General features: G+C 33.0%; 2 protein-coding genes across 2 annotated transcripts; both read left to right on the top strand.

Annotated features, from left to right (window-relative positions):
* Positions 1–4,281: 4,281 nt before the first annotated feature.
* LOC129893057 (indole-3-acetic acid-amido synthetase GH3.10-like) lies at positions 4,282–8,792 on the top strand. The gene is made up of 5 exons (XM_055968552.1): positions 4,282–4,636; positions 5,466–5,567; positions 6,099–6,490; positions 7,370–7,819; positions 8,160–8,792. The coding sequence occupies exons 1-5, from the start codon at positions 4,317–4,319 to the stop codon at positions 8,699–8,701; spliced, it is 1,806 nt and encodes a 601-aa protein (XP_055824527.1). The 5' UTR covers positions 4,282–4,316; the 3' UTR covers positions 8,702–8,792.
* Positions 8,793–20,068: 11,276 nt separating this feature from the next.
* LOC129892660 (uncharacterized) lies at positions 20,069–22,279 on the top strand. Its single transcript, XM_055968247.1, has 2 exons — positions 20,069–20,639; positions 21,744–22,279. Exons 1-2 carry the CDS (start codon positions 20,069–20,071, stop codon positions 22,277–22,279), a joined length of 1,107 nt encoding a protein of 368 aa, XP_055824222.1.
* Positions 22,280–23,699: the final 1,420 nt, after the last annotated feature.

Below are 23,699 nucleotides of genomic sequence, written 5' to 3'. Positions count from 1 at the left end.
CCCTGATAATAATTAAATAGTTTTTTTATTTGTCTGTATTGAATAATATGTTTATATTTTTTAAATTTACAACTAATGCTATTTATAAAGATGAGAAACATTTTTTCTACTTGCTTAGAAAAAAAGTAAATGTTAGTACAATTTCTGGTAATTCAAAAATTATTGAAGGCTCCAAAAGAGCTACTATATTTCTGCTTAAGGAGACAAAGATTGTTATAGAAAATGCATTGTTCTCTTCTAAATTCCTAAGAAACTTGATAAGTTTTAAAGATATCCGCAGAAATGGATATCATGTTGAAACACTAAATAAAATGAATACTGATATCTTGGTATAACCAAGAGTGTCTCAGGCCAAAAATATATTTTAAAAAAATTACCACCTTTGTCGTCTGGCCTATATTATATAAAAATTAGTGCAATTGAAGCACATATGATCGTAAACCAGAAGTTTACTGATCTAAATATATTTGTGCTATTGCATGATCGAATAGGTCATCTTGGATTAATAATAATGAGACGAATCCTTGAAAATTCAACTGGACATCCGTTAAAGAACTAGAAGATTCCTACAAATCATGAATTTTCATGTGCTGCTTGTTATCAAGGCAAATTAATTGTCAGACCATAGACCCTAAAGGTTGGCATCGAATCTCCTGGCTTTTTAAGACATATACATGGAGATATATGTGGAGCAATTCATCCACCTAGTGGATTGTTTAGATATTTTATGGTCCTAATAGATGAATCATCTAGATGGTCTCATGTGTTCCAGTTATCATTTCGTAACTTGGCGTTTGTGAAGTTATTAGCACAAATTATAAGATTAAGGGCGCAATTCTCAGATTATCCAATTAAAGCTATCCGCCTTGATAATACTGGAGAATTTACATCTCAAAATATTGATGATTATTGCTTATCAATTTTGATAAAAATTGAACATTCTGTTGCTCATGTTCATACTCAAAATGACCTTGCAGAGTCATTTATTAAGAGCATATAACTGATGGCTAGACATCTACTTATGAAAATATAATCGTCGATTATTGTTTAGGGTCATGCTATCTTACATGCAACAACACTCATACATCTTAAACCGATAAATTATAATAAATATTATCCGTTACAATTAGTATTTGGTCATGAGCCAAATATAGTCCATCTACAAATATTTGATTGTGCGGTATACATGCTTGTAGCACCACCACAATGTACAAAGATGGCCCTTAACGAAGGTTGGGCATATATGTTGAGTTTGACTCACCCTCCTTAATTCGCTACCTTGAACCGTTTATCGGAGACTTATTTACTGTTCGATTTGCAGATTGTCGGTTTGATGAAATAATTTTCCAACCATTGGAAGAGAGAAAAAGGAACCCAAAAGAGAAATTGCATGGAAAATTTTATCACTATCTCATTTTGATCCATGTACCCGCACATATGAGTAAGAGGTCCAGAAGATCATCCACTTACAGATAATAGCAAATCAAATGCCAGATGCATTTACTGATTTGAAACGGATAACTAAGTCACATATTTCTGCAGTGAATGTGCCTATACGGATTGATGTCCCAAAAGAACCATCTACTAGTATCATAGTTTCTGAATCCCAAATACGCCTGAAACGTAATAGACCATTGGGTTCAAAAGATAAAAATCCTAGAAAGAGAAGCATGAGGAATAATAAAGATGATGCTACAAAAGAACCTCTTAAAGAAGATCAAGATTTGAGCAATCCTGATATTCCTGAAGAAATCAGTGAACCTGAGACTCAAGTAAATGAAGAACTTTCAATAAGTTCTACCAGTGAGGAGACAAATTTAGATCGATTGAAAATTACGATTGATAATATTTTTGTATATAATGTTGTACTTAACCTCATGCAAGCTAGTTAAAATCTTGAGCCTAAATCCATCGAAAAATATCGACATAGTTGTGATTGACCAGAATGACAAAAGACAATTCAATCAGAATTAGAGAAATGAAATTGTAAACATGAGGTTTTTGGACCTGTAGTCCAAACCCCTGAAGGAGTAAACCAGTTGGCTATAAATGGGTTTTTGTGCAAAAACAAAATAAGAGAAATGAAATTGTAAGATACAAGGTACGCCTTGTTGTACAAGGATTCTCTCAAAGACCGAGGCCAACCAAGAAGAAACATATTTACCTGTTATGAATGGAATAACTTTTTGATAGCTCATTAGTATAGCTGTACATAAAAATCTTGAAATACGTCTAATGGATGCAGTTACAGCTTACCTTTATGGTTCACTTGATAATGAAATTTACATTAAAATCCGGAAGGATTAAAATTGTCGGAAGCATGTACTAAGTCTCAAAAAATGTTCTCAATCAAATTACAAAGATCATTATATGGTCTAAAACAATCAATGCGTATGTGATATAATCGCCTTGTGAGTACTTGATAAATGATGTCATTTGTCCATGTGTTTTTATTAAGAAAACAGAATTACAGTTTGGTATACTCACCGTTTATGTTGATGACATAAATCTCATTGGAACCCCTGAAGATGTCTACAAGACTATTGAATATCTAAACAAAGAATTTGAGATGAAAGACCTTGGAAAGATAAAACTATGTCTAGGTCTGCAAATTGAACATTTAGCAGATAGGGTCTTTGTCGACCAATCTGCCTACACTGAGAAAATATTATAATGATTTTACATGGATAAAGCATATCTATTAAGTACTCTAATGGTTGTTCGATCACTTGAAGTGGACAAAGATCCATTTCGACCTCTAGAAGAGAATGAAGAACTTCTTGGTCCTGAAGTACCATATCTTAGTGCTATTGGTGCACTTATGTATCTTGCTAACGCAACCAGACCTGATATAATATTTTTTGTTAAATTGCTGACAAGGTGTAGTTCATCCCCAACGCGAAGGCATTGAAACGGTGTCAAGAATATTTTGCGATACCTAAAGGGTACCTGATATGGGTTTGTTTTATACTAACAAAGGCTTTGCAGACCTTATACTAGCTCGATCTCAAACAAGCTATCTATTTACATACAAAGGAACTGCTATATCATGGTGATTTACAAAGCAGTCTATTGTTGCTACTTCTTCAAATCATGCTGAAATAATAGCAATTCATGAAGCAAATAGAGAATGTGTGTAGTTGAGATCGATGATACAATTCATCAAAGAAAGATGCGGCCTAGAAAATTTATGTCAAAGTACCCATAATTATATTTGAAGACAATGTCGCGTGCATAATTTAATTGAAATGTGGCTTCATAAAAGTAGACAAAACGAAACATATTTCACCAAAATTATTCTTCACATATGATATCCAGAAGAATCATGATATTGATGTACAAGAAGTTCATTCGAGTGATAATCTTACGGATTTATTCACAAATGCATTACCAACATCAACTTTTGAGAAGCTAAGATATAAGATTGGAATGCGTTGTCTCCAAAATATCAAATGAAGTTTTCATCAAGGAGAGTAAAATACGCGTTGTACTCTTTTTTTCTTAATCAAGATTTTGTCCCACTGGTTATTCTGGTAAGGTTTTTAATGAGGCAGCACTCAAGGCGTATTACCAGATGTGTATACTCTTTTTTCTTCACAAGGCTTTTTTTCACTGGGTTTTTCTTTGTAAGATTTTAACGAGGCACAACATTTATAGATGTTTAGGATAAATATATATATATTTGTTCTTTCACTAGAATTTTTCTTTTACACGTAGACATTTAACGGGGAGTGTTATGAAATGTTGTGGATGTTCCATTTTCTTTGTGGAACCCACTTTAAAGAAAAAAATGTACCCACTCCCTTATCTTCTTTCTTTTTCAGGCTATAAATAGTCTTCTCCGGTGTATAATATAGACACACTAAAATCACTTAATTTTCTCAATTTCTCTTATGATTTCTTTTTCTGTTTTTTTCTTCTTATTAATTTACTAAATTAAAATTTGTTTTATAACAAACATATTATTATATTTTATTAATAAGAAGTTTTTATAGTGGTCATATACAAATCTTCAATTCTTTATTGAATTTAGGGTCCAATCAAACTATAACCAAAACAAAGTGAAACCCGAGGAGATATCATTATTATAGATGAAGTAATTAGTTCCAATGTAAGTGAGGCTTAAAAAGTTTTGATGTTGACAGCTAGCTAACTTTTAAATAATTCCAATATAAACAGTTTTCAAATCATGTCTAGTCAATTTTTTAAAAAGAAATCGAATAATGCAAATCGTGTCCCAACAACATTATCTTATTTATTATTTTTTCAACAAGATTCTATATAATTCCTTCCTGCCGGCTACATTAGCAAAAAATATGTCCAATATTAATTATAAGGATAAAATAGAAACAGACATGATAGGTTGGTTCGACGAAGTTGCCGAAAATTCCGCTGCTGTGCAGCGGCGAACACTTCGGCGAATTCTCGAACTGAACCATGGTGTGGAGTATCTCAAGAAATGGATTGGAGATATTAGAATTCATGAAGAAATGGATGAAAATGAATTGGAATCAATTTATGCTTCTTTAGTCCCTCTTGCTTCTCATGTAGATATAGAGCCTTTTACAAAGAGAGTTGCTGATGGAGATACAACTCCTCTCCTCACTCAACAACCAATTACAAATCTATCCTTGAGGTGAGGGTTTTTGATTTTTTTCCACCTTTCCTTTGAAATCGGAGCGTGGGGGCGTGTAGCTTAGTTGGAGAATTGTCTACACCTTTAATTTATTCTACTGGTTGGGCTTCCAATCCCACTATATCCTTCTCCCCCTTCAAAAGAAAAAGGAAAATAGGAGTTTAGTGATGGACATAATTTGTAGTTAAGACAAAAAATAAAATTCATCAATAATCCTATTCACAGATGGAATATCTTAGTGACAAAATTTGTAGCTAATTTTTTTTCTTTTACACCCAGCTAGCTCTAATTTATGTTGCTCAAACTCATCTACGGGACATATTTGCTACAATTTAGATTATGTTTTATTACACTAGGGGGTGGGAAGAGATGCTACTGATGGAGTTTTGAGTTCTCTATTTTAACTGTGGAAGGTAGGAGCTAGCCCTCAATTCTGATTGCGTAGAGTTATTGATACGGGTATACATTGATTATTATTTTATTTTGTTTCTATTTTTTGGTCAATTTTTGGTGAATTGTGAAATATTCGAAACAAAGTACTTAATTCCTCCCTTATCACACAAAGTATGTCTACACAAATAAAGGATCATGAGCAATTAAAATGGAATTATTCTCCTTTGTTTATACATATTTGGCAATCAAATTACCATAGTTTGTACCTATTTAGTAACGGATTATCATAAAATTCCGTTGTCCGACAAAAAGTATGTGTTATTTTGTTTCTTTCACTAGTAAGTAATAATGTAATGAAATTATTATTTTTTCCAATAAAAGATTTTGTAGACGTATATTAATGATATTTAATATTGCTTGTGGAAACTATGTTTAGTTCTGGAACCACTGAAGGAAGACAAAAATTTGTACCCTTTACACACCATAGCTCCCAAACTACTCTTCAGATTTTCAAGTTGGCAGCAGCATATAGATCAAGGTATGATGCATGTACAAAATTTTGGAGATTTGAGGTGTTTGATCAAGTTTTTATGGAAATAAAAAAATTAAGTGTTGTCAAAACAGAAACTATTTCTTGGAAGCAGAAAAAAATATTGACGAAGTTTAAATTGTTGTTTTAATACTGGCAAAAGTGCTTATTTTAGAAAATTAAGGTGTTTGGTTAAATTTTTAGAGAAAAATAGCAAAAGTTTGTTCTTTAGAACATTAAAAAAATAGTTTTTCTCCGGAAGAACTGTTGAAATCATGGTCAAACACAAATTATTGTTGACCATATTGCAAAAGTATTTTTTTTTAAATAATTGGCTAAATACAAAATACTATCCCCCAAAATTACTTTTGTCTGAAAAGCTCTACTCAAAAAAATCATATTTTGAAATTTTGACCAAATAAAATATTTCAATTAATTATGAAGCTAATTCAAGTATTGTATACATTATTAGTTCGAATTGAGTTAATTATTCTTAAATCTTACTGATTTTTGTCTTAATTTGCATGGTGGGATGTAAAGAATTTATCCAATAAGAAGAGGAGGAAGAATTCTTGAATTCATATACAGCAGCAAACAATGTAAAACAAAAGGAGGAGTAATAGTAGGAACAGCCACAACACACTATTATGCAAGTGATGAATTCAAGATTAAACAGCAACAAACAAAGTCCTTCACTTGTAGCCCTGAAGAAGTTATTTCATGTGGAGATTATAAACAATCCACATATTGTCACCTCCTTCTTGGCTTATATTTTTCACATGAAGTTGAATTTGTTACCTCAACTTTTGCATATAGCATAGTTGAAGCATTCAGGTCATTTGAAGAAATGTGGAAGGAATTGTGCCATGACATTAGGGATGGTAGTATTAGCTCAAGAATCAACATATCTAAAGTCCAAAAATCCGTGTCAGGTATTGCTAATTACCATCTCATCTAAAAGTTTAAACAGCTAAAGAAAATACATTTTTAATTACTCATTATGTCTTTAACACACACCCCGACCCTCACGTGCTCCACTCTTTCTTCTAATTTGTCCTAGCACGTAATTTATTTATTTTTAATAATGAGTAACAGTAAGATTTGAAACAAAAGATCATTAGTCTGCAATGTTGAAGTATGTTATTGACATCTTATCTAAAAAGATTGAATTGTTAGATAAAATATATATTTTAATTACTTTATTATGTCTTCAACACTCCTCTTCACGTGTCACACTCTTTCTTCTTTGGCTTAGCACATTTTCTTTTTAATAATGTGTGATAGTGAAATTTGAACGGAAGATCTTTAATCTGCTCTCATATCAATATTGTTGAGTATATATGTTGCAATTTCATCTAAAATCTTAAACTGTTTGAAAGAGTACTTTTTTAATTAATTGATTATATTTTCAACACGCCCCCTTTTGTGCCCTATTCTTTCTTCATTGGCCTAAAATGTGACTTTTTTAAAACTAATGAGCGATAGTGAAACTTGATGAACATAAGATCCTTAGCCTGCTCTAATATCAATGTTGAAGTATGTTACCATTTCATCTGGCTAAAAGTTTCAACTATTTGAAAGAGTACAATTTAATTACTTAATTATCTATTCAAGACGCCCGCTCACGTGCCCTACTTTTTTCTTCTTTTGCCTAGAAAATGAAGGGAAAAAAAATAATGAGTCACGGTGAGATTTAAACATATGATCAATAGCCTATTCTCATATAATGTTGAAGTATATATGTTATTACATATTTCATCAATAAGCTTAAAAAAAATACATTTTTAATTATTTCATTATGTCTTCAACAGGTATCACTCAGCCTAATCCAGAGTTAGCTTCACGTATTGAATCAGTTTGTGAGGATCTAGAAAGGGAAGACTGGTTTAGCACAATCCCAAAATTATGGCCAAATGCTAAGTATGTTTACTCAATAATGACAGGGTCAATGCAGCCATATTTAACAAAATTAAGACATTATGCAGGGGATTTGCCTCTAGTGAGTGCTGATTATGGATCCACTGAGAGTTGGATTGGAGTTAATGTGGATCCATCTAAACCACCAGAAAAAGTTACTTTTGCAGTTATACCTACTTTTTCTTACTTTGAGTTTATACCCCTTTTTAGACACAAGTCAAATCATAATTACAAAAATGGCAATATTAATTCAACAAATGATGATTACATAGAAGGTAATCCGGTGCCCTTGTGTCAAGTTAAGATTGGACAACAATATGAAATCGTCCTAACAACTTTCACAGGTATGTAAATGTATATATTCATTTTGTCAAAATTTTGGTTATGTAGTGCTCCATCTCACCCCTTTAATTTGATATTATATGCATGTAAATATCTTCGGAAACAGTCGTCCTACCTTGGTAAGAGTCAGATCTGCGTACACTTTACCCTCCCCAGACCCCACGTTGTGGGATTTCACTGGATGGTTGTTGTTGTTGTTGTATGCATGTAAATAGCTCCATACATATCAGATTCAGAATTTAAACTTATGGGTTCAACATTTCAGATTCTTGTATACTTATAAAATTATGGTTTGAAATAAATATTTATTGAAATTTTAACCATCTGAACCGCTATTTGCAGGTCTATATAGATTTAGATTAGGGGATGTAGTAGAAGTAGTCGGTTTTTACAAGAAAACCCCCAAACTCAACTTCATATGCAGGAGAAATCTGATATTAACAGTGAACATCGATAAAAATACTGAAAAAGACCTCCAATTCGTAGTAGAAAGAGGCTCAAAAATACTAAGCAAGGGCACAAGACGAGCTGAGCTAGTAGATTTCACGAGCCACGCGAACATGACAAAGCAACCGGGTCACTATGTGATTTATTGGGAAATCAAAGGGGAAATCGAAGAAAAGATACTCGATGAATGTTGCAGAGATATGGATGCTTCGTTTATGGATCATGGTTATGTCGTGTCAAGAAGAACAAAATCCATTGGACCATTAGAGCTTTGCATTGTGGAGAAAGGCACTTTTAAGAAGATATTGGAATATTACATAGGAAATGGGGCTGCTTTGAGTCAATTCAAGACTCCTAGATGCACTAGCAACCAAGTGTTACTAAAAATCCTTAATGTTTGCACCATTAAGAGGTTTTATAGCACAGCTTATGGGTGATAAATTAGAATAATGTGGTGATTAATTATATTGACTATATTCGCGATTCATGATATCTTAATTTATGTAACATATTTTTACTTTTGCTTTATTTTGGAAAATAATAAGATTATAAGTGTATAGTCAAAAAATAACTTTAACTTTATAGAACATTGAAGAATTAACCTTATAAATAGTTGCCACCAACCGCTTAAAGTACATAAATACAGGTACATCTTTTTTTTTTCCTTTTTAATTCTTCTTTTTACTAGGGCAAGTGCGCCATAGATATAATAAAAATAATAAAAAATTGAGTATAATCTCACAAATAAGATCTTGAGAGAAAATAATGTAATAAAAATAATAAAAAATTGAGTATAATCTCACAAAGTAAGATTTGAAGAGGAAAAAATATAAGCAGATCTTATCACTATCTTACAGATAGAGAAACTGTTTTCAATAGACCATCGACTCAAGAAAAAAAACTCTTCAAAATAAAAGAGAGAAAAATAACGTAAATGAAGACAAAATACTTTCGACATGACAAGTGCCCCATATTTATAAATATATAATAATACTTGACTTCCAAATCATGTTAGAGTGATATATAATGGTCCCCAAGAAAATGAAATTGTATGGCCACAAAGTACCCATAGACCTAATATATACTTGTCGTTTGTGTGTAATTTTTGGGATTTTTTCTCCCCCACTAGTTTCCTCTCCACTTGGATTTTCCAATCTGACAAAAAAGTTACGCCACTTAAAAAAAATAAATGAAATTAGCTGTTAAATTTCTTAATAATTCTTAGTTAATTTATTGTTAAATAGCTTCTAACTCATTGGATTTTTGTGTAACCATTGCCAATTCATAGCTAAAAAAATTAGCGTGAGAGATTTTTGTTATTTAACTATAAAATTTTATTTGTTGCTAATTTCATGTTTTGTCATAGTGATATAATATTTGTCTCGGACGTTATGCTATAACTATTTGTTTCAAATGTGTAACACTATAGTGCAACATGTCAATTATTTATAAATGAATTAAACAACTCTCTTTATGGACGATGGAGAAAGATTAAGACTGAATTACAGGTCCAAAATAATTAAGGTACCTTATAATGCCTTTCCTGTAAATCAGCTTAACTTGTCAAAGGTTACATTATTAAACTTCATATTTTACACTTAATAAAATAATTTTACAGTCACAAAATATTTAACTACAATATGCTTTAGACCATATATAATTTCAAAAGAAATTGTTTGTATTTATTTAGATTTGATGTCCAATCAAATACTTTAATATAAAATAGCAACGAGGGAGTATGAATACTTCTCTACACTGGTTACTGTTTACCAGACTAACAACTTAACTTTTGGTTGTTAAAATTTATTTCTCGTATCTCAATTTATCTATATGTTATATTCAATCTATTCTGACGAATTAAATGATATAAATATCTAAGATTTTTTTTAGATTAAATTTTACAAAGAAAAAAAAGAATTTTTCTTAAATTAATATGTGTTGAATCAAATAATATCTTGTAAATTGAAAGGATCGGACAAATAATTATCATTGTCGAATAAAGTTCTATGTATGTGATAACAAATTGCGAAAACGACTAAGGGCCACTATAATGAAGTTATTCCCAATATTATATTGTCAGTTGACTATTTGTATCATTTGCATTTTCTTTCTTTTGCTGGATTATTTGAAAAGTAAAATGAACCCACTTTACCTAGTGCGTCCACGCAAATAAAGTTTGTTGAAATTTTTAAACTTAAGAATTTTAATAAAGATGAAAGTAATTGTAATTGTGACCTATGATTGGTCGGGGAGGAAAAGCTTGCACCCCATTTAATAACATATCGACTTGAAATTTACAAACTCATAAACTCTAACGGGCACGTTGAGGGTACTTGATGACATTCATAATTGGCTTTTAAAATATATCACCTTCTTTCAAGATTTATTAGAAACAGTTTCTCTATTTTCAGAAGATAAAAATAAAATTTGTGTATATATTATTTATTTTTTAATTTTACTTACACTATGCACATTAATAAAGAATGCTAAAACTTTTAACGGCATAAATTAATTGTCATTAGATCCAATGTCTCTATAAGCTTTAGCGACATTTACAAAGATCTAAAAAGATATTTTTAGTGGCAATTAAGTTATTGCCGTTAATTAATTGCCGCTAAAATTCTTTTTGGGTGTAGTATTATAAAATTATAACGAATATGTTGTTGTATAAAAGATGCAATATTATTTCATTTTATTTTTAACAATAAAGGTGAAATATTATATAATATAGCAAAATAGAAGTTCTTACAATATCATACCAGGATCTGATCTTAAGTCTAAAATTTTCAAAATTGTTACAAATATTAGCTGAGATGGATTTCAAAAAACATGATCTATTAAAACTAGAGACCAGCAAACGATTCTCTAGTTTGTGGAAACAACTTTTATTGAAAACAATTTCTTTTACCTTTGAGGTAGAAAAATATATAATGTGTCTATACTTTATTCTCTTCGAATTCATTTTATAAAATTATACTGAATATATTATTGTTGTAATCAGCAAATAAAGGTAAGTAGGTGTTGGGTTATATAGTAGGTTTACTGTTTAGGTGCAATATATTTACTAAGGTAAAAATTGAAATTATATAAGATTCTAGCGAAATCGACCCAAAATTGGAGATAATTTATTTTTGAAAAACATTGAATGGACACATAAGGGTATCAGAGTTGAATTGAGAAGGTGATTTTTCAAATGGGAGTACGTAGGTTCAAAAACTCCTGAATGTTTTTTCGGTAGAATTCCTCGCACATAGCTTGTCTAGTACGATTTATCTCTTCAATGTGATTTGAAAGTTATTACACTGAAACAGAATTTATCATGTGCGCATTTGAAAAATGGCAATTGAGGTGGGGGTTGAGGAATAGAAAAGTTTCACATATCTAATTAATGAGATGGATAGTCTCATTATAAGACTTGACCAATCCTTCTATTTTTTAGCTAGCTTTTAGGGTGTATATTTAGCCATTACTTAATTTTACATGGTATCAAAACAACACCAAAAAATATTGATATGTAGAGAAAAATTTCATTCCATAAAAAAGTTGTCACAACTATAGGACAGATAAAGTTCAGGTTATATATGTTTGATTTGGGTATTTTTATGTGAGAAGGCTAAAATAGGCCTGTGTCCAACAGAATGTGATATTTCAGGCCCAATTTGCATAATCGATTGATTTACACGGAATGTGTAAATATAAAAATTTCTAACACGCCATTTATATTAGGGTTACTTAAATAATATAGCATATAACATTAACTATGAGCTTTTAGTACATGTTTTAGCTTTTAGTTGCTGCCATGTGACCAGGAGGTCACGGGTTCAAGCCTTGGAAACAGCCTCTGGCAGAAATGCAAGGCAAGGCTGCGTACAATAGACCCTTGTGGTCAGGCCCTTCCCCGGACCCTGCGCTTAGCGGGAGCTTTAATGCACCGGGCTGCCCTTTTTTTTTTTCTTCCCTCCTCTCTCTCCTTTTTTCTTCTTTTGTCCGTTTTTCCCTTTCTCTTTCTCCTCCCCCCATCTCTCCTTCTTTTTTTTGTCCGTTTTCTCTCTCTCTTTTTATCTTTCTCTTTCTCCCTCTTTTAATAATAATAATTAATTATCCTAATTTAAACTTAACTAGTGTACTTGGCCGAGCTTTTCGCGGTTATAAAAAAAACTAAAATAAAGTTCTACTAATATCATAAATTACTTTAATAAAAAGGAACTGTTTTTTATTAATCTCACAAATTTCATAAAAGTGAAGCTATTAAAAATATTTAGGTTAAATATGAAACTTATATAAGAAATCAAAATATGTAAAATTGCAAAAGTTAAATATTTAAAATAAAATTGTTGGAAAAATAAATATGAATGCAAACTTGAGATGTGATCGTATTTTCCTTTTTCCTCTAAGATCTTTTTTCTTAATTATATTTTTTAGTATGATTTCTCTACATTTGTATAAATTTGAAATGTGATTTATATATATAGAGAGAGATATATTTGATATGAGTATAAATCCACAAACTTTAAATCCTAAACCTGTCTCCGTATTTATCAACGAATTTTTCATCACTTTGTAGGAACCGCATCCTCTGAAATAGCTTGCAATAACATCTTCAAATTAGATATTGACGTTAACCATTTCTCACAAAAAGAAAGAAAAGTCAAAGGCGAATATCTCTTTGCCCCCCTCTTCAGTCAATGCTTTGGCCTTCGTCTCTTTTGCCCTTTTAATTAGTTTTTTTTTCGTTAACACAATAAGTTTTACTAATCTTTAAAAAAAATACATATCGCCTTTTCACACTAAATCTTAAAAAGAAATTTTCAACATTAGAAGATCAAAATATACACAATTTTAGCGATTAAGGAAAAATAGAAGTAGCATAAACACTACATTAAAATAAAATTCATCTGTCTGTTAGAAAGATGCCTAAGTGTAACGATCTAGCCCCGTCGTTAGGAATAGGCCAATGGGGAAGGATTTTGGACCAGAAAACTTCGGGTAGTAACTTCGAAAAGATTTAGCCTCGGCCAGACTTGAACGAATTCTGAGTCAGGTGAAGTCTAGGGTGACCATGTGAATGGTGGGAGAGAGAATCTCTAATTTAATTGGATAGGCTGATAGGTAGGACGATACGGAGCATTTACGGCTTTGGGGATTCGCTTTCGGATGAGTAAAAATCTCAAAATTAGATTTGGCGCGAAGGTATATTTTAATATGACTTGGGAAAGGGGGTGTTGTGAAATGGGGGCTTGGAACTCAAACTCCAAGCTCTCTGTTTCCATGAAAACCGTCAGAGCGGTATGGGTCCCACTAGAGTAGGGCAGGAGTGACTTAAGTCGGGGAAAATCTAGAACAGTCTTTTTCTACAAAAAAAATTGTTCGTAAAGCTTCAGGAGGCGACCTAGGGCGAATTCTATCAATTTTCCATGGATTTTCACGCTTAAGGTAAGGATTTTACTTCCTAAATTCATCATTTGATTCTTAGAAATTATCGTTGTTAATCATTAGGTGAGGGTTTGAACTGAAAACTAAAGGTGGGAAAATAGCCCTAGGGTGGGGTTTGGATCAAGGGTTTGGCCTAGGGTGTAAATTGTGTTATATTTCATGATAGTTAGGCCATTGTGTTGATCCTTTACATGTATTTACTATTTTCTAGATCAAGAACGAGAAGAACGAACCCGAAAAGGGAAAATTCTTGCATTATAAAGTTGTTGAAACTTGAATTTGAGGTAGGTGATAGTCTAGTTCTCCGTATGTGTTTTATATACTTGTTAAATTACTTCACGATATACATGTGTGTATATAATAGGGAAACATGCTAGATAATGTGTGAAATGATCACTTGTTGGCCTATATTTGTAATGAACCTATTATTGATGATATAAGTGTTGTAAATACTGAATATAATTGTGATTGTTGTATGTTTGGATCGGGTGTCACGTTCTGACACATAATTGGATCGGGTGTCACGTTCTGACACATAATTAGATTGGATGTCATGTTCCGATACAAAGTTAATTATTTGTAGGTCCCCTGAGAGGACCCTTGTGTGAACTTATAGCATGTGAAAGATATTGAGTTGTGATGTTGCTGAATATGGTTGAACTTGAGATTAGTTGACTTATTTTGTATATGTATATGTCTATTGTGTTGAATTTACTTGTCTATGATCCGTTTATTGGCTAACCATGTGATCCTATCAGTACACCATTATTTTTGTGTACTGATATTACTCTTGCTCTGCCATTTTGTTGAGTACAGAGCATATTCAGTCGGCTGCGAAGAGACCTCGATTAGAAGAGTAAAAGCTTGTTCAAAGTTCAAGGGTGAGCTATTTTGTCATGCTGCCGTGGACTTTCTCGTAAGTCTCAATCCTTCTTTCGGAACTCAGATGTTCAGACTTTGTTTAGTATTCTGACTTCTTTTGGAAGTGTTCCTCTTTTCTTACATTGACATTTGTTAGAGTTTTGGTACGGACGACTTTCAGTTTCTAGGATATATTTACTTTCGCATATTTTGGATTGATAACTAGGCGTTTTCTGAGTTTATGAAAACTCAGCATTTATTCTTGATTTAAATCTAATTCTGCATCTTTATGATTGTGTATACTTTGTGATTATTATTGTTGGGTTGTTTAGGATGGTTCTCCCATCGGAGAGTTAGAGTGGGTAATAGTCAGGGCGGGCTGGGGTCATGAAAAATTTGATATCAGAGCCTAGGTTCGTTGATCTCATCGTATCAAAATGAGTCTAGTTGATTCTTGCGGAACAGTATGGAGACGTCTGTACTTTTCTTCAAGAGGCTACACGATTTTAAGAAAAGTTTTATTGTCTTCTTTGGTTAGTGCTATGACTTGATTTCAATTGGTATTTGCGATCCAAATTGGTATCTAACATCTTTCACTTTCTTGTCCGCAAATGGTCAACACTCTCTATAATGATGTCAGGCCCGTAGCTCCAGTGGAACCAGAAGAAAAGCCAGTCATTCAGAGCGTGGCAGAGGAAGCGACAGAAAAGGGAAGTGAGGTAGGGGCAAAGGGAGAACATCACCTGTCATAGTGGAGGTCCCCATTAAGGAGGTGTTGGTAGATGAGGCCCCTTCTGCTCTCCAAAATGAGTTCGACGGAGAAGTAGAACTTGGAGAAGAGTAAGAACAGGCTGAATAGGAGGAGGAAACCCAAAATGGGGCTACTGGTATTCCCCCACTGGATCCAATATAAGGTCAGCAGATCATGGTCTTTTTAAGTGGGCTGGCTGACACTAGCTCCATCCCCACCATGCTTGCAATACCTGATCCTATTACTCGTATGTTTGCTGCTGCAACTCAGCTATCAGATAAGGTGGTAGGCACAGATGCATTTTTTAGGCCATTAATGGGTCCTATGATGACTAGTACTGAGCATGATATGCTCACCAAGTTCCTCAAACTCAAACCCCCAGTCTTCCAAGGTACAGAAAATGAAGATGCCAATGAATTTATTCTTGATTGCTATGAGATGTTGCGCAGGCTGGGTATAGTGCATTAGCATGAAGTGGAGTTTGTGACTTTTCAGCTGTAGGGTGAGGCCAAGCAATGGTGGAGGGCTTCTATGGAGTGTCGTTTGCCTGTGTTGTCCCTACTCACTTGGGTTTAGTTTCATGCTTTATTCCTAGAAAAGTATGTGCCTCGTGCTATGAGGAAAAGAAAGAAGGATGAATTTATGGCCTTTGAGCAAGAAGGATTATCATAGGTTGCTTATGAAGCCAAGTTTCATAAATTATCTAGGTACGCTATTCAGGTGGTCATTATAGAGGAAAAGAGGATCTGGTTGTTCATGAAGGGGTTGAACCCCGAGTTGCAGGTACTTTCTGTCCATATGACTTTATCTGAAAAAAGTTTCAATGAAGGCACAGACTTTATTAAGAAAGTTGAAGGTGTGAGAAAAGATGGAGAAGCCAAAGCTTTGGCTAAGAAGCGCAAGAGTGCAGGAAACTTCCAAGGATCCTATTCTAAAAGGTCAGGCAGGCCGGTGATTGCTGCCCGACCAATTCAATCGGCACTGCTCGCTTTTACTGGCAGTTTTTCAGGTACTCCATAGCAGCATCAGGCCCATGAGGGCAGGAAGCATAATTCCCAGGTAGTCGTCCATCTTTTGATCATGGTTGTTTTAACTATTGAGAGTCAGACCATATATGGAGGGAGTGTCCTCACCCATGCGAGACAGTTTCAGCACCCAAGTAGGACAGAATAATGGTCCCAATAGCTGGACAAAATAATGTAGAGGACATCCACAGGGTAGACAAAAAGGAAATATGAGAGGCCGTGGGGGTCGAGGAGTTGTCTAGTCGGGCAGAGAGGTTGCCCCTTTAAATGATCGAGCCTAATTTTATGCATTTCCATGCAAGATCGAGGCAGAGGCATCTAACCCAATTATCACAAGATCTATTGTAATGACCTAAACTCATCGTTAAGAATAGGCTAATGGGGAAGAATATTGGGGCAGAAAACTTCGGATAGTAACTTCGAAAAGATTTAGCCTATGCCAGACTTGGACGAATTCTAAGTCAGGTGAAGTCTAGGGTGACCATTTGAATGGTGGAAGAGCGAATCTCTCATTTAATTGGATAGGCTGATAGCCAGGATGATACGGAATATTTATGACTTTGCTGAATCGCATTCAATTAAATCAAGAACGAGAAGAACGAACCTGAAAAGGGAAGACTCATGCATTGTAAAGTTGTTGAAGCTTGAATATGAGGTAGGTGATGGTCTAGTTCTCCGTATATATTTTATATACTTGCTAAATTGCTTCACGATATACATGTATGTATATAATAGGGAAACATGCTAGATTATGTATGAAATAATCACTTGATGGCCTGTATTTGTGATGAACCTGTTCTTGGTGATATAAGTATTGTAAATACTAAATGTAATTGTAATTGTGATATGTTTGGATCGAGTGTCATATTCCGACACAAAGTTAATTATTTGTACGTTCCTTGAGAGGATCCTTGTGTGAAGTTATAGCATGTGAAAGGTATTGAGTTGTGATGTTACTGAATATGGTTGAACTTGAGATTAGTTGACTTATTTTGTATATGTATATGCCTATTGTGTTGAATTTACTTATCTATGATCCTCTTACTGACTAACCGCATGATTCTACCAATACACCGTTATTTTAGTATACTAATACTACTCTTGCTTTGCCATTTTATTTAGTACAAGACATATTCAGTCGGCTGCAGAGAGACCTCGGTTAGAAGAGTAAAATCTTGTTCGAAGTTCAAGAGTGAGTTATTTTGTCATGCTGCCATGGACTTCCTCATTAGTCTCAATCCTTCTTTCGGAACTCAGATGTTCAGACTTTGTGTAGTATTTTTACTTCTTTTGGAAGTGTTCCCCTTTTCTTACATTGATATTTGTTAGAATTTTAGTATGGACGACTTTCAGTTCCTAGGATATATTTACTTTCGCATATTTTAGGTTGATAACTAGGCGTTTTCTGAGTTTATGAGAACTCAATATTTATTCGTGATTTAAACCTGCTTCCGTATCTTTAAAATTGTGTATATTTTGCGATTATTGTTGTTGGGTTGTTTAGGATGGTTCTTCCACCGAAAAGTTAGAGTAGGTGCCAGTTACGACGGGTCGAGGTCGTGATACTAAGTTGTCAAAGCAGCTCGATAAATTACGAAAGATCTAAACTGTATCAATCTCTTTTTAGAGTGATTAAATAATATTATTTTCCTGCATACCTCTAACAATATTTTACACCATAAAATGAGGAGTTGCAAATTCAATAATCATGGAAAAGGAAAAAAGGAAACTCAATAGTCATGGATAGACTTCTTACCCAGGGAAAACAAATCCTTTGAAGAAAGGACTCTTTTGAAGCAATTGACTATCCGGTGACTCAAAAGTTTTAGAAAGGTCTACTTATGCAATGAGCCTATTAGCCTGTTTGGATTGACTTATTTTTAGACAGTTTATAAGTTGAAAACTGCTTATAAGTTTTTTTAAAAAAGTAAGTGCAGGTCAACCTTTTTTTTTGACTTATAACCTGTTTTCAATTTAGAAACTCCTTAAAATAAGCTTATCCAAATAAACTCAACTATTTATTAGGGCTTATTTTAAGCAAAAAATAACTTTAAGTTAACCAGTGAAACACTCAAAAAAAGCTGAAAAGTCAATCCAAACGGCCTCTATGACTCTTCACTATCTCCATTTACCATTATTCTTTATTGTATTTACTACTCTTTATTGTTTTCATTGCAACTAATTTACAGTTATAGATAAACATTAAATTTTATTGTAACCCATTGTTATATTATTATTTTTTTAACCTTATTACATAAATTAAAAATAAGAAAAAGCTCAAAAAATTGAAAAAAAAGATATATAAGAATCCTAGCTTTTGAGAGGTGCCACATCACTAATTATAAAAATGATGATTTTACTGCTTTTTTAAATAAGATGATTTTTTAATGTAAATACATATATAATGTATTTCTGACACAATAAAGGAAATAAATATAAACATTAATTGTAATACATTTTTAATGTAAATACATATATAATGTATTTTTGACACAATAAAGGAAATAAATATAAACAATAATTGTAATACATTTTGAATTCAATATATTATACAAGTATTGTTGAACGGAGAAAGTATTTCCATTGCTAAGCATTTAATTTAGGGAAAAGAACATTTATGTCCCAAAAAAGTAAAATGTTTGCCCTTAAATGTTCCATTACTTTCATACCTCATTTTTATTTTAAATTAGTGTGTTGACGTCATGCTGACATCAGCATCCACCTTTTTTTCCTCTGTGATACCATCACAGTATATTACAGTATATGAATATACTTTGCTGGTATCAAAGAGTAACTGAGCAGTGTCTTCATTGAAAGACTATTTCTTCCCTCCTTGATATATACCATCAAATTATAATATACTCTGGTGGTATCAAAGAGTAATTGAACAGTGTTTTCATTGAGATTTGCTTCAATTCTTCAATGAAATTACTCAATCATCCATAATACCATTACGGTATATCTACATATTGTCATGGTATCATTGTTATATGTTTCAATTCTTCAATATTTTAATTTAAAAATATTTAAAACAGACATAATTTAGATACAATTTGCAAAAAGAGAAAAAATATTATAAAAATATATTTCTACTAATTCAGTGTTTAATAAATAAGATTGTGACTGTCATAATTTTTTCTTAATTGTTTCTTATATAATTCTTAATAAATAAGATACGGTATTAATATACCGACGGAGTATCACAGAGTATTAAGCTCAGTCCTATATGATACCGATATGACATTAATATACCGATGAAATATCACAGAGGATTAATTCATAATTGTGATGCTGACGTCATGCGCGAAATAAAAAAGAGAATGTGGGTAGGCGCGTAAATAATTTGGGTCATGGATCCATTAAGGATAAATAGTTTGAATTGGGTCCAATTTTGATAAATAGTTTGACGAATGGGTTCAAATTATGTAATTTTTCCTTTAATTTAGATTTACCAATTAATATTTATTAAATGACAGAATTATAATATTCTTTATATTGTCAGCGTTCAACGAAATTAACAAGGGAACTAGTTTCCATATATATATATATATATGACATGATATATACGTACGTTAATTACCATGCATATCAACAAGAAGTCCATAGGGATAAACTCCAACAAGGCAACAACTCTTTGGTATTTTGCGTTGGCCGCTAATACCTATATATTTCACCCAATGTCACACTAAAAAAGGCTCCTCCTCTTCCAAGAAAAATAACCAAATAGTATTAACATGGGTTCTATTTCATCTCCTTCACGAAATCCTACTCGATCTCAAGAAAATGATGATCAATATTATCGTATTTACGCCTCTTTTTGTGGAAAAGACTATACTCCTAACATTAACATGTCGAATTGGCTATCGTGTTATCACCCTTCAACAAATTCATGGCATCGACTCACTACAATTCCAGGCCTTGTCGAAAACCAAGTCATAAAAAGTTTCGCCATGGTTTCAATTGGCGAAACAATTTATGTAATAGGAGGGATACATTATTACAAGGCTATTGTTGGTGACGATAATTATGTTCAAGAAATGAGGCTAGGACGTGTGCGCTCTTCGGTGCTTAAATATGATACGCGTGTGGATACTTGGTCAACTTGTGCTCCTTTAACTACGCCAAGGTATAATTTTGCGTGTACTTGTAAAGATGGTAAAATTTATGTTGCAGGTGGACAAACAACGTTGGATTGCGCTGAAGGTACCTCGTTTGCTGAGATTTATGATCCTGCTAAAGATGAATGGGAATTGTTACCAAATATGAGCACCTTGAGGTATAAATCTGTTGCCGTGCCATGGCAAGGTAATGTTGACTAGTACTTTTGTTACATTATTACCTAAGTTTTGAGTTATGTAAACTTATTATATAAGAATATTTACACATACTCGTCGAATGATTGACTTTCCCTCTTATGCTCGATCATAAGGGGCTAGGCCTGAACGGAACATACAATTGCATGTCATGTCCTTCAATTAAGTAGTTGAACTTGTGTTTAGTAGGGCATAAATTCTTTAGAAATTGAAGTCATATCCACACTTAACATGTGGAATATTATAATACGAAAATAAAAACTTATATCCCTCAAAAAAAGTTATTTATTATGAGTGGCGTAACTTGAGCATCAACACAAAATAGGGAAAAAGTGCAAATGACCTTAAAGGGAAAGGGGTAGGTATCATGTGTGTCGGAGAGGTTTGCTGGGCTGTCTGCTGAACCCGGCCCACGTATGGACTAATGGACCAATTTTGACCCACTTCCAATCGGCCCACGTTGACTGCCCTCTTAACTTCTTTATTTTTCCTTCAAATTTCCATCAAAGTATTACTCACTTGGCAACATAATAAAATTACAATTAATCGGTTAATAGTAGATTAACATACACTAATTAATTATTAAAAAAATTACGTTATCAATGTATAACTTAGATCCTTATAGTATTGATGAAGAAAGGCCCACATAGGTAGCATAGTACCTTTCTAAAGGCTTTTAAACTATGGCGTAGATGGAGTTGGACCTTAAAATACACGTTAAATTATTGAATGTGTTTTTCATTATTCTTGAAATTATTAATACGTTTAAAACTTGGTGTTCAGAAGTGACTAAGTTAATATGCGTGCAATATATGTTTTATTTTATTATATTCTAAAGAAACTTGTATGAATTTTCCTGAATAGTTCTTATACGCGTAGTATTTTTTAAAAAACAGTAGCAATATTTTTAAGCTTCAAAACTTTTCCTTAATTTTGTCTTTTTCTTACTGCAACAATAACATATCCAATATGATCTAATAATAAGAAGTGTCTAGAAAGAGAGGAGTTTATGCGACCTTATTTTTACCTTTATATGAGGTAAAAAATTATTTCCGATAGACACACGGCTAATTATCTTTCTATTTTTCTTAAATAGGTAAAATTTATGTGGTGGGAGGATTCGCTAAAAGGGGAAATAGAGACAGCCAAGGACCATATATGATGGAACGAAGCTCTGCTGAGCTGTACGATCCACGTAGACAAAATTGGGAGTACGTGGCAAGAATGTGGGACCTAGATGTTCCACCTAATCAAATAGTAAATGTTGATGGCAAATTATTCAGCTCAGGTGATTGTTTAAATGCATGGAAAGGACATATTGAAGCCTATGATGAAAACTTAAATATATGGAATATAGTGGATGGCTCAAATTCACCAATATCCACGTCAGATGCCACGTTGGCAAAGTTGCCACCTATGCAAAGAATATTTTGCACCATGGCACCTATAGGGACTCAGCTCTACTTCTTAGCTGGATACAGGATGCCAGCTGGTGAGATATCGATAACGAGGACTGAAGTCCACGTGTTCGACACGTCAGCAATTGCTAATGGTTGGAGAGCTTTTGAACCAATAGAGGAAGAAGGAGAAAAAGAACTTTGTAGTCATTGTTGTGTTCTTAAAATGGATTAATTCACATGCTTTTTTGGAGAAGAATTTGAGGAAATATAGTTATATTATCATATATAGTACTACTACTAATAGAATAATAAGAACTTATCTAAGGTCTAATATATTGAGCATCAACTGATATACTGATTTGATAAAATCGGATGTAAATCATGATATATATTGTTCATTTTTGTGAAACTAAATAATTATAGTACGTACAGTGGATCACTAAATCAATTTTTGTCAGCGGACAAAATGTCAGGATTGTTTGAATAAATAAATATAGAAAGAAAAATGTGTATTTTGTTATGAAATATAACTAACACAACAATATTTAAGAATTAAAAAACAAGAAAGAACGGAAAACAGGAGAGAAAAATGTAGTATTTCCGTATATCTATTCTCAAAGCCAAAGATTGGCATTTATAGACAGGAGAACAAGCTAGAAAGAAGAAAAAGATAACTAGTGGGCAACTTGCCCACTTAAGGTGGGGCCCATGTAGAAAAAAACTCCATTAAAGGGACATTCATTTACATAATACTCCCCCTTGGATGTCCACGTGAAAAAAAATTTTACAAGAAATAATAGACATAGTTATTTTCAATATTCATAGATATTGTGCCTCGTTAAAACCTTACTAGGAAAGACCTAGTGGGAAAAAGCCTAATGAAGAAAAAAGAGTACACACAACTGATAATACGCCTTGATTGCTGGCTCATTAAAAACCTTACCAGGAAAACCCAGTGGGACAAAACCATGGTTAAGGGAAAAAGAGTACAACGCGTATTCTACTCCCCATGATGAAAACTTCATTTGATATTTTGGAAACGACGCATTCCAATCTTATATCTTAATTTCTTAAAAGTTGATGTTGGTAATGCCTTTGTGAATAAATCTACAAGATTATCACTCGAACGAACTTGTTGTACATCAATATCATCATTCTTCTGTAGATCATGTGTGAAGAATAATTTTGGTGAAATATATTTCGTTCGGTCTTCTTTTATGAAGTCATCTTTCTATTGAGCTATGCACGCGGCATTGTCTTCGAATATAACTATGGATACTTTAACATCCTTTTCCAGACCGCATCTTTCTTTGATGAATTGTATCATCAATCTCAACCACACACATTCTCTACTTACTTCATCAATAGCTATTATTTCAGCATGATTTGAAGAAGTAGCAACAATGTACTGCTTTGTAGATCGCAGCCTGTCTAAGATCGAGCTTTATGTGGGTCTGATAAATAACCTGCATCTGCATAACCAATAAGGTCTACGCAACCTTTTTAGTATAAAACTAATCCATATCAATAGTACCCTTCAGGTATCGCAAAATATGTTTGATACCGTTTCAATGTCTTCGCGTTGTGGATGAATTATACCTTGCTAGCAAATTAACAGAAAATGTTATATCAGGTCTCGTTGAATTAGCAAG

Source organism: Solanum dulcamara, chromosome 6 (genome assembly GCF_947179165.1).
Source record: "Solanum dulcamara chromosome 6, daSolDulc1.2, whole genome shotgun sequence".
In the NCBI taxonomy this organism is placed as follows: domain Eukaryota; kingdom Viridiplantae; phylum Streptophyta; class Magnoliopsida; order Solanales; family Solanaceae; genus Solanum; species Solanum dulcamara.
The sequence above is the reverse complement of the archived record's forward strand: the minus strand, read 5'-3'. Positions and strand labels throughout refer to the sequence as shown.